Source organism: Homalodisca vitripennis, chromosome X (assembly GCF_021130785.1).
Source record: "Homalodisca vitripennis isolate AUS2020 chromosome X, UT_GWSS_2.1, whole genome shotgun sequence".
Lineage (NCBI taxonomy): Eukaryota > Metazoa > Arthropoda > Insecta > Hemiptera > Cicadellidae > Homalodisca > Homalodisca vitripennis.
In genome coordinates this window covers 58,397,398-58,413,326 of record NC_060215.1, presented here as the reverse complement: position 1 = coordinate 58,413,326, position 15,929 = coordinate 58,397,398, and the positions used below count along the sequence as shown (strand labels likewise).

The 15,929-nt window shown below is 32.6% G+C and overlaps 1 protein-coding gene across 4 annotated transcripts in view; it reads right to left on the bottom strand.

Moving 5' to 3' along the window:
* The window catches only part of LOC124369044 (Fanconi anemia group J protein homolog), an 80,471-nt gene extending 71,378 nt beyond the window's left edge, over nucleotides 1-9,093 (bottom strand). Inside the window, exons 1-2 of one of the 4 annotated variants that reach the window (XM_046826732.1) lie at nucleotides 9,017-9,093; nucleotides 74-297 (exon numbers count right to left, since the gene is read on the bottom strand). In XM_046826732.1, the coding sequence (XP_046682688.1) occupies nucleotides 74-223 (150 nt within the window). In that variant the 5' untranslated portion in view covers nucleotides 224-297; nucleotides 9,017-9,093. Of the gene's footprint in view, nucleotides 1-73; nucleotides 2,180-9,016 lie in introns of those variants that run through there. The other 3 variants (XM_046826730.1, XM_046826731.1, XM_046826729.1) reach the window with 3 other exon arrangements.
* Between the last annotated feature and the right edge of the window lie 6,836 nt (nucleotides 9,094-15,929).

Sequence of the window (15,929 nt, the reverse complement as noted above, 5' to 3'; positions counted from 1 at the left end):
GACAGAGATTAGCTAGTTCAATTGCAAGAGATAAAAAGCATAGCATATTAACTTTAGTAAAATTACAACGTACCTGGTTCATCATATATATCTGAGTTGGATACGGCTGAAATGGAAACTCTACTTCAACACCAGCTATGGGCATCTTCACTCCTCCAATACATCCTCGTCCCTTGGTTCGTGACGTGCCTGGTGTCATGGAGGGGATAGATGTTCGGTCCATCTTGATAGATCGCTTTGAAGTGTTCGGGTCTAAGTTTGACAATAACGGTGTACTTGATGTTCTTCTGTGTCTGTCTGGTGAAGCAGTCATACTAGGTGTTACAGGGCCATGAGAAGTAAAATCAATCTTATGAGATACATTTGATGAACTTTGTATTTCATCACAATTATTAACCATTCTTGACAGATATTCTTTTGATGGTAGATTTGATAATTCTTGAGAAGAAAGTGGCTCACATGCAGTTGCAGTGCAGTCAACACTCAGACCTGATGGCCTGTCACTCAACTTTGTATTGACTGATTTACAACAAAATTTACTAGGAGAATCTTGAGTATATTTGTTATGACTAGGGCTACTCTCAGTGGATTCTACAGGTCTTTCACACTTTTTGGGGCTTACTAAGGAATAAAGAATTGGCCTGTTGTATTTTTCAGGTGAAATACTTTTGTCCATCTTAAACTTATCCATTTCCAGTTATTCAAACATTAAAATAAAATTTTTTATTTCAATTACCTGAAAATCAATATTAATAATCATTAATCAATATTTAATTATGTTAATTACAGACTGTCTTACATAAGATAGCACTTCTGAAAATAGATTTTTTTAACAGAAAACTGTGTTAAATACAAACTGTAAACTTTAGTTCTATTGATGGTTTTATTGGTGGCTGTTTGTTACTTTCATATACTTCTGTAGATGAATTGTCTTTTAGGTTACGAATGAGGAGATAAAACTTATTTGGCAACTTTAATTAAGACATTGGGGATTTACCTATTTGATTTTACTAATTTATTTCATGTTTTATAAGTATTTCATATTTTAAACACCGTTTATGATGTTAAGAGTTAGTGATTTTCACTAAAACTTCACAGATGTTTTCTACCAGGCCAACAAGATGGAAGACTTGCTACATAAATGAGGAATAAGGTCCCGATATTAAACTCTGTGGTCATGGTCATTCAAAATTACTCTTCCCAAGGATGAAAAATTAACATAAAAGCCATATTAAACGGCGAATGTTTTAAGTTATGGAAAGGATTATGAAATGTCGAGTATTGAAATAAAACTTACCGATTTCAAAAATAATTTTATTTGGTATATCATTTTTTAAAGTATAAAGGTTTGGAGTTGTATAAAGTATAAAGGTTATCAAACATTTCTTATTGATAACTCCGAAAGCCTTTCCTGGATTCTACATATTCTGTCAAAGTTGTACCACCCCAGATTGCCAGCCCAAATATCATGATACTATGAAAATTAATAAAGTAAACTGTTTTTTATATGTTATATATACAATCCAATAATACTTTTATTGAAAAGCAAGCTGAATTTAGTATCTATAGAAAAATCTTGAAATTTTACTCCATCAGTGATTGATAAATCTCTACAAGTACGGCAATTCTGTCCAGACTTGAAAGATACTATTTGGGGTTTTTTCATTAATTTTTAATCTATTGTTATTATTCCAATTATTTAATTACTTATACAATCTTTTACATGGGTATATGCAGTCTGCAGATCACACTCCCTGACTACTGCAGACATATCTGCTAACTGTATAACTTTACAGGCGTTTTCTGCTAGCCCAATATTAGAACACCAACATTAGAACAAGCTAACATTTTTGTTCTTTGATAACTGTCACTAAAGAGTTAAATAGGTTCAGAGCAACAAACACATCTAATCCCATACAACTCGTTTTTATAAAAGTAGTGGTCTATTCATTGTATCGAATGCCTTTGAGAGGTCGCAAGAAATGGTAAAATTTTACTTTCTCCTGCCAAAAATCCCATACACAATATCTTTAAGGATATTACGACATTAATAGTACATCATTTTTCAGTAAAGACAAAGTGATTATATTTTAAAAAATCGCAATAATCAATTTAAAATCAATCTCACCAGAACACCAAAAAACAGAGTAATAAAATCATATTTACATTCTCTAGGGAGGAATTACCTGTTTTTTTTTTTTTTTTTTCCTTAATTGGGGTTATCATAGAATATTTAACTAAATTTGGAAAACAGCCAAATTTTTATGTAAAAAAATCAACAAAAATCAAACATGGACTAACTTAAATGAAGAAATAAGTTTTTTTAATAAGAAAATGGGATCTTCTCCCAGCTGGGTATTTTATCATTTATCTTTCAGTCAGGAAGAGTGAATATCTAACACGGGTTTTATAACAAGCTGTAGCTTTTAAGGAATTTTGCAACATCTTTCAGTATTAGGTTTACAGCTAAATTTTCTACAATTTGATAAAATTATTGTTCAAACAGTCAGCTGCCTTTGAATTCTCTTCTGTAATCACCTATGGATTTTCTACTTGAAATTTTTATTTCATTACTAAGTTCCTGGTTTATTCTTTTTCCAAGACATTTGAACATCAGCCATATCTGACTAATTTATTTAATTTCTGTTAATTAGTACAAATTTTGACAAATTAATTTTACTTTTGAGAGCCCTTTGTACCTTAGTTCCAATCCGATATTGTTTTTTTTTTGTTGTTCTCACTCTAAATAAAAGTTTCTTTTCTTATTAATAACTTCAATAATTTTTTTTGTAACTGCATCAACTAGTTCATGATATATTACTGTGCCTTATAGATAACCATGTCAATTACACAACTAACACAAGTCTCACTATAATATAATCAACTAATGACACAAGTTTGGAAAATACTGTGTAAGTTTCAGTGGTGAGTATGTGAGCAGTTGAAGATTGTTAAATTAATTAATTAATTAACTTTAAAATTAAACATTGTGTTTTTAAAGTGTGAGAATGTGAGTTTATACTGGTAATATTAACATTAGTATAAAGACTAATACAAAGAAATGGTCAGGTGAATTTACAATATTTATTTGCTACATCTAAGTTGTCTGTAAGTTGAAATGGAAATATCATTTTGTGGTTATATGTGTACACTGTATTTCTTGTTAACTATTCAGCATTATCTGTGCCCAATAATTAAAATTGAGTGTTCTGGGATCAGAGCAGCTTAGTAATTACAGTATCAACAACCATCCCGGCAGTAGTGCCTTTACTGCCTTTTGGCTACGCATGGCATCTATTACTCAACTACTGCAGCACGTTAATACTAATACTGTCATTTAGTTCAAAAAATTATGTATGTATTTAAATGTATTAAATTTCTTCATTTATTAATTGGTTGTGTATTTCCAGAGTTTGTCATAATTTTGTGTTGTTTTAAAATCAGAAAACCAATATTTTGATGTGATTGAAGATTACGAGGTGGGTTATACTTACATTTGAAATTAGTAAGTTATGATTACTTATTTTATGGTTTCACTTATTTATCAAATTAATATTTTTAAACATTATTTATTACATTTGTAGAAAGATAGGTTAAATTTGTTTGCATTAGACTATTTTCAAAGTTGTTTCTATCCACACCAGTAAAGAAATTCGCCTTGTTAACTTGCAACTCTGTTGCAATCATCTTGAAAAACACATAAAGGTTTAATGGGATGAAAAAGACAAATAACGAATTTGTAGAACATTTAAAGGGTATCTATTTTTATTGCAAGATAGGAAGTTATGGTTAGGTGAATTCAATAATTGTTTGCTTTGTTAAGTTGCGTTTCCCAGCTCCCAGTAATAGATAGAGGCATTTGTGACCAGACCCTCTATAATTTGATCTTTAATTAATAGGTACTGCCTCAATAGATGATTTTCTTTTGTTACTATCAACGCAGGGAGCACTGTTGGCAGGAAGCACTCATATCAGCCCAATATGAACTTTAATTACCAGAAGGCCTATATGAATAAAATCCCTACAATTTCAATATATTATTTTACGTATCCAAAGATGGCACAACAGCTGACGTCAGCAGGAATCAATACAAGACTGACTCACGGTTACAACAAGATCACGTGATGCCAAGCGAAAATATAGAACAAGGAAATATTGCTCTATATTAGAAAAGTAGTTTCATTTTTAACGTTCTACAACTTTGTTATTTGTTATTTCCATCCCATGAAACCTTATAATGTTTTGATCATAATAGAACGATAGTAGTAGGTTAATAAAAGTAGGGGAACCAGTAAAGGGGCCAAGGCCCCCTCCAATATTTTGAAAAAGACATTTCTATCAGAATAAAACTTAATTACTCTTGTAATGTAACCATAAAAAATAAAACTAACTTATCTTTATGAAATCAATTTTAGTATGAGTAATTTTCTTTCTAAACATTGTATTTTTATCGAAATGCAAAATTGCCTGTTACAACACTGATAATTGTAAACTAAAACTCAGGTGGCCCCCTCTGAAAATGAGGACTAGGTCCGCCCTTGGTTAGTAAGGAGAAACTCAAACTATGCCACTTCGGCCTCTTGCCTGCAAAATTAAAATAATTGTTCCTGCTTTTATCAAAATAGACCAGTATAAATTATATATTCCTGATATAAGCATATATTCAACAAAAAATGTCTTTTGGATTTATTGCTGTACACACTTTAATTACTTACAGGACAGAATTTAGACATAAATTATGAATTAGAAATATTTATATGCTATCAGACATGTTTACTCTGTAAAAAATATTTGTAAGTAATGCGCTGCTCAAACTTAGTATTTATACTAAGTACATTATTTATAAAGTTATGTTATTTTGTATAATCTAAAATGCACCTATTTATTTTACATATAAAAATATAGCTCACTATAATACAATCTTAAAAGTCTATTACATAATTCAGTTCGACATTATTGTTCCAAATTAAATCACACAAAGTTAAATCATGTGTTTCGTATTTGAGTAATGGCCACTAGAGACGGCAAATACTACTGTTTGTTAATAACCTATTACAAAATAATGTTTTGAGGTATTAAGTTCCAGTAACCTGTTACCGTGGTAACATATGAGTATACCAAAATTTAACTAACTCACTACAATGTAACATTGGCTGCAGTATAATAAGTGACCACCAAAACAATGGGATGATGATTATCAAATGATTTGAAACATCGATATTCATTACCATCAAAGAACTGAAAGCAAAATACCGGACAAAATAACGTAAGGCCGGCCACACACGTAACGGTATACATGACAGGTAAACCTGCGCAGGTGTACCTGTCATGTATACCTGTGCAAACTAGAGTCCACACACGTAATGGTATACCGTACGTTTAGCTCAGTTGAGAGATGGCGAGCCAGCAAGATGAAGATGATATGATAGCTTTAGTCAGATTGTGTGTGGTTTTAAACAGTAAGAAGAAGAAGAAGTTTAAACGTAAAATGTGGAGTAAAAAGTGGCTTACTAAAAGAAATGAATACACTCATACAAGATTATTGAAAGACTTGGGTGGTGAGCCTTCAGACTTCCGTAATTATTTGCGGATGGATGAAGACGCCTATGAACAGCTGTTGTTACTCGTGACTCCATTAATTGAAAAGAAATATGAAATAGATCATTAAATGAAATAGATATTTTAAGGAACAGTATAATCTTCCTAGTTTTCAATACTAGAAATTAATGTATAAATATCAACATAATTTACAAATTATAATGTAATATATAATTACAACAAAACACTACATTTACTTACCTTATGTATTTTCTAGGATAAACGTGACTGCTTGTGAAACAAAGAAAATGCTTACATCACTGTTCTTGCCACCATTAGCCAATAAAAAAAACATGATTTTAATCTGGAATTTACTTACAAACTCGATTTTACTTTGTATTACTTTTGAGCGAAATGTCGAACTGACATTAGGTTAATAATAAATAGATTAGGTTTTACACTTCCTTTTAAAATCGTATTATAGTGAAGCTATACTTTAATATATAAAATAAATGTATTTGTTTCAGATTAGGCTACATAAAATAATTAATCTTTATTTCAATGACGTTTGAGCAGCATAGTACTTACGATTACTTTAGCCAATCTGAAATGGTATTTCTGCACATACTGATGCTGTCAAAAGTAGGCTACAATAATTAATACAAAAAGTCAGTTTGTTTGATTTTAACTAAAATAGTACATGATTTTTCATTTTATTCATAATACTAAATTTAAAATGTTCAGAAAAGTCTTCTCAAGATTGTTTTTAGATATGCTGTGTTTGTTCTTACTTTTCTTGCAGCGAAACACTATTTGATTTCCGCCTTTAATTCTAGTTTTCATTTAGTCAATACAAACTGGACATGGATTTCAAGGAGCAAGATCATTATTTTGTAACCATTTAAAACGTTGCTCAGTGTTTATAAATACATGTTGAGCCAATATCTGCATATTCATCATTCATCACCATTGTTCTTGTCGCTGTCACTAGCCTTCTCTTACATAAACGAAATAACAGCTGGTAATGACATCACTAGTCTAAATAAAGAAAGCTAGCAATGATTAATTATGAATATATAGGTCAAATGTTGTATTGGATAGTATCGATATATAAAATCGATAAACATAATCCGATTGTGTTGGTGGTCGCTTTATTGTACTGTGGACATAACAATTAGACAGATAAACTAATAAAATGATAAACTTATTATTTCAAATTTTGACTATACATCACAATTATTGGGTACTATGGAATTCTTATCTACTATTTGTTATTAGGCTATACATACGTACGCATTAAAAATATAAAAAGTAATGGAAAAAATAAAATACATCTCTCAAGAAAATACCCACATTCAAGCTCAGATCATGTGAGCAATTAATTGTAAAGATTATCTTTAACTTAACATAGTTACGATAACTTAATCTAAACCTACTTATATCGCATAATAACAATCCACAGTGAAATATTTCCATTCCTAGCCTTATTGCTTACACAAAAATGGCCTCGGCTGTTACTGGTTACTGAGTAACCTAAACCAGAAAGTCATTATTAGAACACCAAACCATTCAACCCAGTTTTTACTGAAATAAGTGTCACGGTAGTGGTTACCAATGAAAAACCTGTTACTGTCACTAATACTGCCCATCTGTAATGGCAGCAAGTTCAATGGTTATGTACACGTTTTATTTATGTCACAAGGTTTCAGACACGTTTATCCTTCAAAGTAGTAAAAAGTAAGTAAATGTTACAATGTTTCGTATTGGAAATTATAAGCTTAAAGGTCGACCTGGCAAATCACGAATTTGACATTATCAACGTAATCTGCTCATCCTCCTGAACAAAAAATATATATCGTTTTAGGGGGTGCAAATGACAAATAACATGATTTTAGAGGGTATATACATAAATAGTTAAGTTCTTAATGTTTTAATGTTCTGTTTGTGTGCTGTGTCTGGATATCTATAAATATTATCTGCAGGTGAGACTGATAGCGTATCTGTTATCTGAGCACTCTCGGGTAGAAGTCAGATATAACGTGTACTGTAGGTTGGATCGAGTGAGTGCGTGACAATCATGGATTAACCATCTACTAGTTCGACCAATCGTAGTGAATTGGTGTGTCGTAAATATTATCTGCGGCTGGGACTGTGTATCTGTTATCTGAACGCTCCGGGGCAGAAGTCAGTGCTTCACTAGATACCGTGTACTGTAGTTTGGATCGAGTGAGTGTGTGACGATCATGGATCAACCATCCACTAGTTCGACCAATCGAAGTGAATTGATATGTCAGAATGTTTTGTCGGGCATGTTAAGAGTTTACGTTTCGACCGAAACGAGATTATTTAGTTTCTGTACATTCTATGGAACACACTAATGGTACTGTAAGTGTTCTCTATTAATGTCCATTTATATACGTATTCATATTAGGGGTATTAATGATTTATTAAGTTTTTTACGCGGTACATAATTGCCTTTCCATTACAATTCAATTTATATTTCTGATCAGCCCCTCTAGAATTTGATATTTTACTGTTAGGTACCATCTCGAAGGATGTTTTTCTTTCTTTGGTACTGCCCCGTGCTGATGCCGGAGGCTCTCGTCTCAACTCGATAACAACTAATTAATTTGTAGCTCGAAATTTAAGAAAAACATTGTTCATTTGGATCAAAATTCTGCTCATTTCAGTATTATTTTTCATTTACGTTTGAAAAGATGGCACCGCATCTGATGACGTCATCACGAATCATGGTCACAAAAGGTCACATGATGCCCGATGTGGATGTAGAACATGGAAATATTGCTCCGCGCTTGAACAGTTGTTCCATTTTTGAGGTTCTAGAACTTCGTTATTTCTCATTTCCAACCCGTCAAACCTTATATTGTTTTGTTCTGTAGGACGATTCCAATGAGTTAATAACGCGAAACTCGTATTTTGCCGCTCCAGCTGTTAATGTGACAATTACCTTCATATATTATATTTTATAAATTCACATAGCCTATAATATAGTGTTTTAATCACCACAACATCATTACTTTTTATACTGTAATGTGAAATACCTACAAGGTAATTTGTTTAAGTAGTTATATCAAAGATTCTTTACTCATAAATATTGATGATAGATAAGATTATCGATCAATCCAGTGTTGGCCGCTTATTATACTGCAGCTAAATTCTTAGGTTTTTTTTACTTCTTTCTAAAACCTATTCTGACGAGAATATACATAGACCTAGCATATTACATTTGGAAGTGAGGTTTGAGATGCACTTATATAAGATGCACTCAACATGTATTTTAATAATCAACAACATAAAACCAACCATAAAATTAAAATACGATATAGAGGAAACAGCCAGTAAGTAATTGCTGAATCCCTGATGCCTTAGACAAACATATTTAAATATCAAATAAATAAGAATATAATAGTTATTTGCCTCTAAAATAGTTAAAAAAATACACTAGTATGATATTAACCTTAAATTTCAATGTAAACTTATCAACAATCAACAAGCTATTAACACCGATCAAAGGATACCATACTGGCGGCAAGGCAGAATCACATTTCCAGATTCTCAATACGACTATCGTACCAACATTGAAATATATAGTACTCTTGGGTAAAAATATATATATAGCACACACACTATGAAAAATTAAGATATGTTTATATAAAGAATCACGTTACTCTTACTGGTTATTTTTTCGGATAGGAATGAAACAATACCAGTTTATTTATTTTCGGAGAAACACACATACACACAAAATACTGCGCAGGATTTTTCCGGACATTTGCCATCGTTCAGTGAAACAAGAAATCAGTAACACTACGTTTCGAGATCTGCAATCTGATCTCTTCTTCAGGTAAAGAACTAACATAATACATAATTACAAACTAGGTTGAAATAAACAAATCTTACCAAAGCGTTGTGGCACGCCTATAAGTCAGGAATTACAAGTTCGCAAGTCATAAGGCAACGCTACTGTTGTACTTTAAATACTGGCAAATATACAGTTTTAAATAAAGACCCGACTGATTCATTTGAACGTAAAGTAGCAAACACCTTAAGAAAACATAAGGAATTTTTTCAGATAAATTTAGATCTAAATTAACTCCTCACCACTCCAAAATCCCCCATATGTATGGCCTTCCCAAAATCCACAAACCTACCATCCCTCTCCGGCCCATCATTAGTTCTCGTGATTCACCTTGCAGGGAATTGTCTAAAGTCCTCTTTGACATCTTAACGCCATTGGTAGGAAAAACTGACTCTTTCATCAAAAATTCCAGGGATTTTGTAGAGAAGTCAAAATCCCTAAAGTTGACTGAAACTGACAAACTGGTAAGTTTTGATGTCGAAAGTCTATTTACAAATGTACCAGTTCCAGAAACTCTCGGAATTATTAAATCACGTCTCAAAGAAGACCAAACATTAAAGGATAGAACTAAACTTCCCGTGCCATTAATTATGGAACTGTTAGAACTATGCCCTCAATGCAATTATTTTGAGTTAGAGGGTAAAATTTACCGTCAAGATGAGGGGATGGCAATGGGTTCTCCACTGTCTCCTATTTTCGCCAATATCTTTATGGAGGAATTTGAGCGAAAAGCTTTGGCTTCAGCTCAGTTCAAACCGAAGATGTGGTGGAGGTATGTGGATGATACCTATGTTATTTTTTCTCATGGAGACATTGAATTAAATATTTTTTTTTAATCACATTAATAGTATTTCTCCTTCCATCCGCCTCACAATGGAAGTGGAAGTCCAAAACAAGCTTCCCTTTTTGGATGTGTTTGTATTAAGAGATAGGGATGTCCTTAAGACAACTGTTTTTCGAAAGATAACACACACAGGAAAATATTTAAATTATTAATCCAACCGTCAAAAATCTGTCAAAGAAGGAGTAGCCTACTCGTTGTTTCACAGAACAAAGAGCTTGTGCTCAGATAAAGATGGACTAAAAGAAGAATTTAAGAAAATTGAATCGGATCTCAGAAGCAATAGATAACCTCAATTAGTAATAAATAAGGGCAAACGAACCATAAGAATCATTTCTGAGTCAGAAAAATAGAATTGTGATAATTTGCGTTTATGTCAATCCCTTATGTGCCGGGATTATCGGAGAAAATTAGAAGAGTAGGTAGAAAGTACAACATTAGAACCGCGTTTAAAACACACAACACTCTTAGACAAAGTCTCGTAAAAACAAAACCAAAAATGTCACACAGGATTCTAAAAACTGTGTTTACAGTATAAAATGTAGTTGCAATAGGGAATACATAGGCGAGAAAAAAATACCACTAAACGTAAGGATAAAAGAGCACAAAGAAAACACGAGAAAGGGTCTCACAGAAAAGTCAAAAATTGCACACCACTGTTGTTCCGAAGACCATCATATGAATTGGGATGAAGCCAACATAATACATCGGGAACCACATTTCTTCAAAAGGAAATTAATTGAGGCAACATACATTAAATTGGCAGACCAACCAATCAGTCAACCATCAGTCGAGATTAGGCCGCTTCGGTTGCCAATTCTACAAAATGAACTAAAGAGAAAATCAAAATTATCAAACGGATCAGATATTTGTAATAAACCAATGCGGAGTCACAATATGGTTTTAAGAAGTTCATCTCGTATGAACCAATAATAACGAAAGGGCCCATTCCTGTCCCCCTTCCTTTTTATTTCCGCCATCTTGTTTTAGCCAGCCGTGACGATTACCGTTGGCTAGTCCCTCTGGTCAATCGTAGGTGGTTAGTAGACGAATGAAGACATATTGTGGCCTGTATTCCGTAGTTAAGTTTTAATGATTAGTGTTTTGTATAGTTTTTTACTAAGTGCATGTTTATAGAGTTAGTGAAGTTGACAAACAACGTGTAGGTTGTGATTCCTGACTTATAGGCGCGCCACAACACTTTGGTAATATTTGTTTATTTTAATTTGTATTGTAATTATGTATTAGGTTAGTTCTTTACCTGAAGAAGAGATCAGATTGCAGATCTCGAAACGTAGTGTTACTGATTTCTTGTTTCACTGAACGATGGCAAATGTCCGGAAAAATCATGTTTCCTTCACAATCCTTCCATCGTCAGAAATAACCTTCAAACAAAGAATACTACGCAGATTACTAAATCCAATGAAGGGAGGTGGATTGACAAATTACTTACTATCGTCCACATCAACACTTTATTCGACTGTTAGTTCACTGCTATCGCTGATTTTATTATTTCCAGCAACTTCCACATCTCGCCCTTTGTATAAATCGATATAAATTACGAGTGTTGTTCAATAAAGCCTGAGGCATATAATATACTGTAAAATATGTATTTGTTCAATCATGTACACAACCTATTGTTTCCTTCTATACACTCTCTGTTGAGTGTAGTGCACTTGGCCAACTATTTCAGCCACACAAAAAAACACGTCTGTGAAAACGCCTCCAGTGCCTTAAATGTGTCCTACTTTGAGTCAAAATAACATTCCTTTAAGTATGGGAGATCACGTCGTAGAGCTAGGTAAGGGCTATAGGGATGACTAGAGAATGTTTAGATGGCGCATGGAACCCGAAATTAAGTCATTGTGTTTGCAGCATCGGACCGTGCATTTTCATCGTTAAACTTCCACTTTCCCATTAGTTCCGTACGTTTCCTTAAAATTAGATCTTTAAACAATATATCCAACATTCGTTTTTAGTACTGTGTATTGACTGTTTACGATGAGGTACTGTAGACCACTCCCTCACATTAAAAAAACATTATATATTTCTGCATACTTAAATTTTAGGACGAGCCTGCCCCTTTAAAACCATTTAGCGCTTTGACACTTCATTACTGGCTCATAAGAGTACGCTCAGGTCTCATCAGCAGTAATGACAATCTAGTAAATGTTACATATCAGTAAGATAAGTACTCATTACGTGATACTCTTTACGTTACACAGTACTTATGAGTACGCAGGCGGGGTATCAAGTTTGCGCAAACACTATACATGTTAAGAAGATCTTTCAAAATGATATGAGTGCTTCCGAATGACACTGAATTCTTACTATAACTCAGCTGCTATGTTGATGATTTTCTCGGTAAGGAACGATACTATCTCCTTCTTGTACTCTGGCGTGTAGTACGTGACATGATTCAGTCACCAAACCAACAAATAATATTATCTTGGGTTTCAATAGCCATTTTTAAGCCAAGAATAATACTTTATTGCACAACTCTTCTAGCGTAAACTTACCACGATCCGCAGGCGACCACTTTTTACGTAAAATACTTCAGTACCTAGCTATTGATACTGTTATGACTGAGATAGAATGTTGTAGTGACTGGTAATAAACAATATGGTCCAAATGTTGCAACAAGCTCCTCACGCAGCAGCAAAATGGGGTGATCGCAACCGGCGGAGAGAAAGAGTGGGGGGCAGTACCGATAAATCCCGAAAATTCGTCGTCGACTGGTCAGAGCCAAGCAGTTCCGACAAACACGTTTTCACCTCAAACATTATTAATAAGCATAAATGTGTATGGACATTTATATATCAATATTCCGTGCAGGTATTAGAAGCATTTATTAAATAAACTTCAAGTGTCAACTTTATTCAATCCACAAAGTAAATTATTTATAAATTAAGAGATATAGATAAAGTTAATAACATATTGAAATTAGAAGAGGAGTGAACGAAAAATAAAATAAAAATTTTGCTGTGAACAGCACTAAAATTCTATTCATTCATTTAAATATTAAAAATAAACCAATTTTATAAAATGATATATTTATTTGGCATGAATTGTATAGTTTATATAGAGAATCAAACTAATTCGTAAAAATGTAACATAGGATTTTGAAGTGTTATGAACATTTACGTTTTAATAATTCATTGTATATAAGCTAAATTACTTATTATTTTCAAAATTACATGTCATTTTTATCTATTATTATTAATTTGATCTATATTCTTGATATTTAGAATTGCTATTTATCGTTACAATTTCCATTTTAATATTTATTTGTATTCCATTTTTATCACTCTTACTTGGTAATGTGTTATCATTACTGCTTATAAAGTATATCTGTATCCGCTAAAGGGGGTTTATATTAATATAGTTTTAAATGAATACAAAACAAATTATTACATTTTGTAAATTTATAGTGGCAAGAGAATAATGTACGCTACATCAATACGAGCGCAACATTCAGTGCCGTACGACTGGTGCGCGGCAACATCTCGCCACATTGTCCGGCTGCACGCAGTTGACACATAGACCCTAGTAGACTAAAAGAACCTCTGAACAGTTTAAAGTAGGTCGTTGTCTCAACTACCCTCTTACTATATTTGATCCATTTAGTTGAAAAATGGGTTGTTGTCGCTACGACCCTTCTTCACATTGCTTATACATTTCTCCATTTTGGTCCGTTGACACAAAGAATGGTTGAGTAAAAGACCTGGTTCTCTCAATATAAACATTTAATATAATTTAGGGTCGTTGAGACAACGACCCGTCTTTTGAAATATTCAACTAAACAGCCAAAAAGTGGCGTTGTTGCTACGAACCCAGTTGAGTAATTGACCCTTTTCATTCATTTTACTGGGTCGTTGTCACAACGAACCTATGTAGAAAATCTTAAATATCAAAATAGGGTCGTTGTCTCAACGACCCGTAGACTAAATGACCCTGTCTTATTTGTTATTTTCTCAGAAAGGGTCGTTGAGTCAACGATTAGTAGTGTAAAAGACCTGTCACCACTCTGAACATGCGGCTGATAGCGACCTCAGTTCGGAACGGTTCTGATTTTTATTATCTATTACGAATTAATGAGTCGTTTTATATCCGAACATATTTGCAAAACATAGAAATTTATATCGAATTAATTATATTAATACTGAACTTTCTTTATAACTCCAAAGACACTTTACAAAATGTGAGATGGTGCACAACGAATAAAATGTCATAATCTCATCATATTTTGAATATAGGCTTAAAACGACGGTAAATATATTTTTTGTGCTATTGGAAAGCTATTCAAATTAATAGGGCAAAAGCAACATATATTATGTGGAGTCATTAATTGGTAGTAAATAAATTAATAATTACCCTACAAAAGCTGTAATAAGAGTTATGTAATAGCTGTAATAAACTAAGGGGATTAAAAAAGAAACTTGCGAGTAAATATTCAACCAAAAACATAATTATAGAAATATGACAAAATCAATGACAACTACCTGACTTAAATACATAAGCCTAAGTTTATTAAACATAAGCAAATACATACATAGCACGTGACATCATTAATAAATACAAAATTTTCCTATTTACATTATAGTAATGTAACTGGCAAATTTAGTTTAAGATCATACATGAGTATATGTTTTAATAGGTTTGCCAGGTACCTACTGAACTAAATTTAATTCAGAAGAGTACGGAGCGATAACGCGCTCGTAAAGGTTGCAGGAAATCTTGTCGGGTTATTAGTTAACTTGTACTCAATTTGAAATTCCAAAGCCAGCTTAAATCCGTATTGAACAACGCTCTCGAACTTTCACGGAACGATAATTAATGATCAACGTCGTGTATAGTGCATTAAGTTATCGTATTAGAATAATAATTAATAATCGCATAATAAAAACGGAGTATTGACTTATTTTTTACAATTACCAAACTAGGCATATAAATAATTGCGTTTATAATGCAGCAAGATTAAAACTCAGTTCTGAATTAAATAACTCATTATATGTTGTCCAAATAGTGTGCAGGAATTTACCGTGTGAAATAAAACCCATGAAGGAGGGTTTACGCCCACGGTTCCATGCGAAAGGTACCATCGTGAAGCTATCGTCACTTTATCGTCGAGACCGTGAAGTTATCTTCCCTTTGTAGTCTGTGCGACAATGTTGCAGTACTCAACCTGAAGGCGCTGCCAAAAATTCAAATACTGGAATAAATTGTAAAAAACTAATTATTAAAAAGCGATCTTTCACAAAATCTACACAGTTTTTGTATTAAAAAATTCCACAAAGGTTTTCTGTTAGATTTATACTAAATAAAAATACTGCAAAATATTTGCTAAATATATATTTATGCTTACTATAATATTGCAAACTAAAAGGTACTTGTGGTTTATTGATTTTTTGTGTGAAAAATCATTTCATTTTTGTTTACTTGTAAATTAATTTTTGACGTCGCAGAATGCCGACGTCATTTACGACTGGTCTCTTTGCTTTTGTGTATTATACTTCACTTAAGTATATTTAAACGTTAATGTTTGTAAATATTTTTCACTTCTTGCTGTCTGTATACTGGATAATTGGACAGTATTTTTTCCGATAAGTACTATGTTGTAACCTTGTAAACTTTAGATCGAAAATAGATCATTATTATCATATCATACAT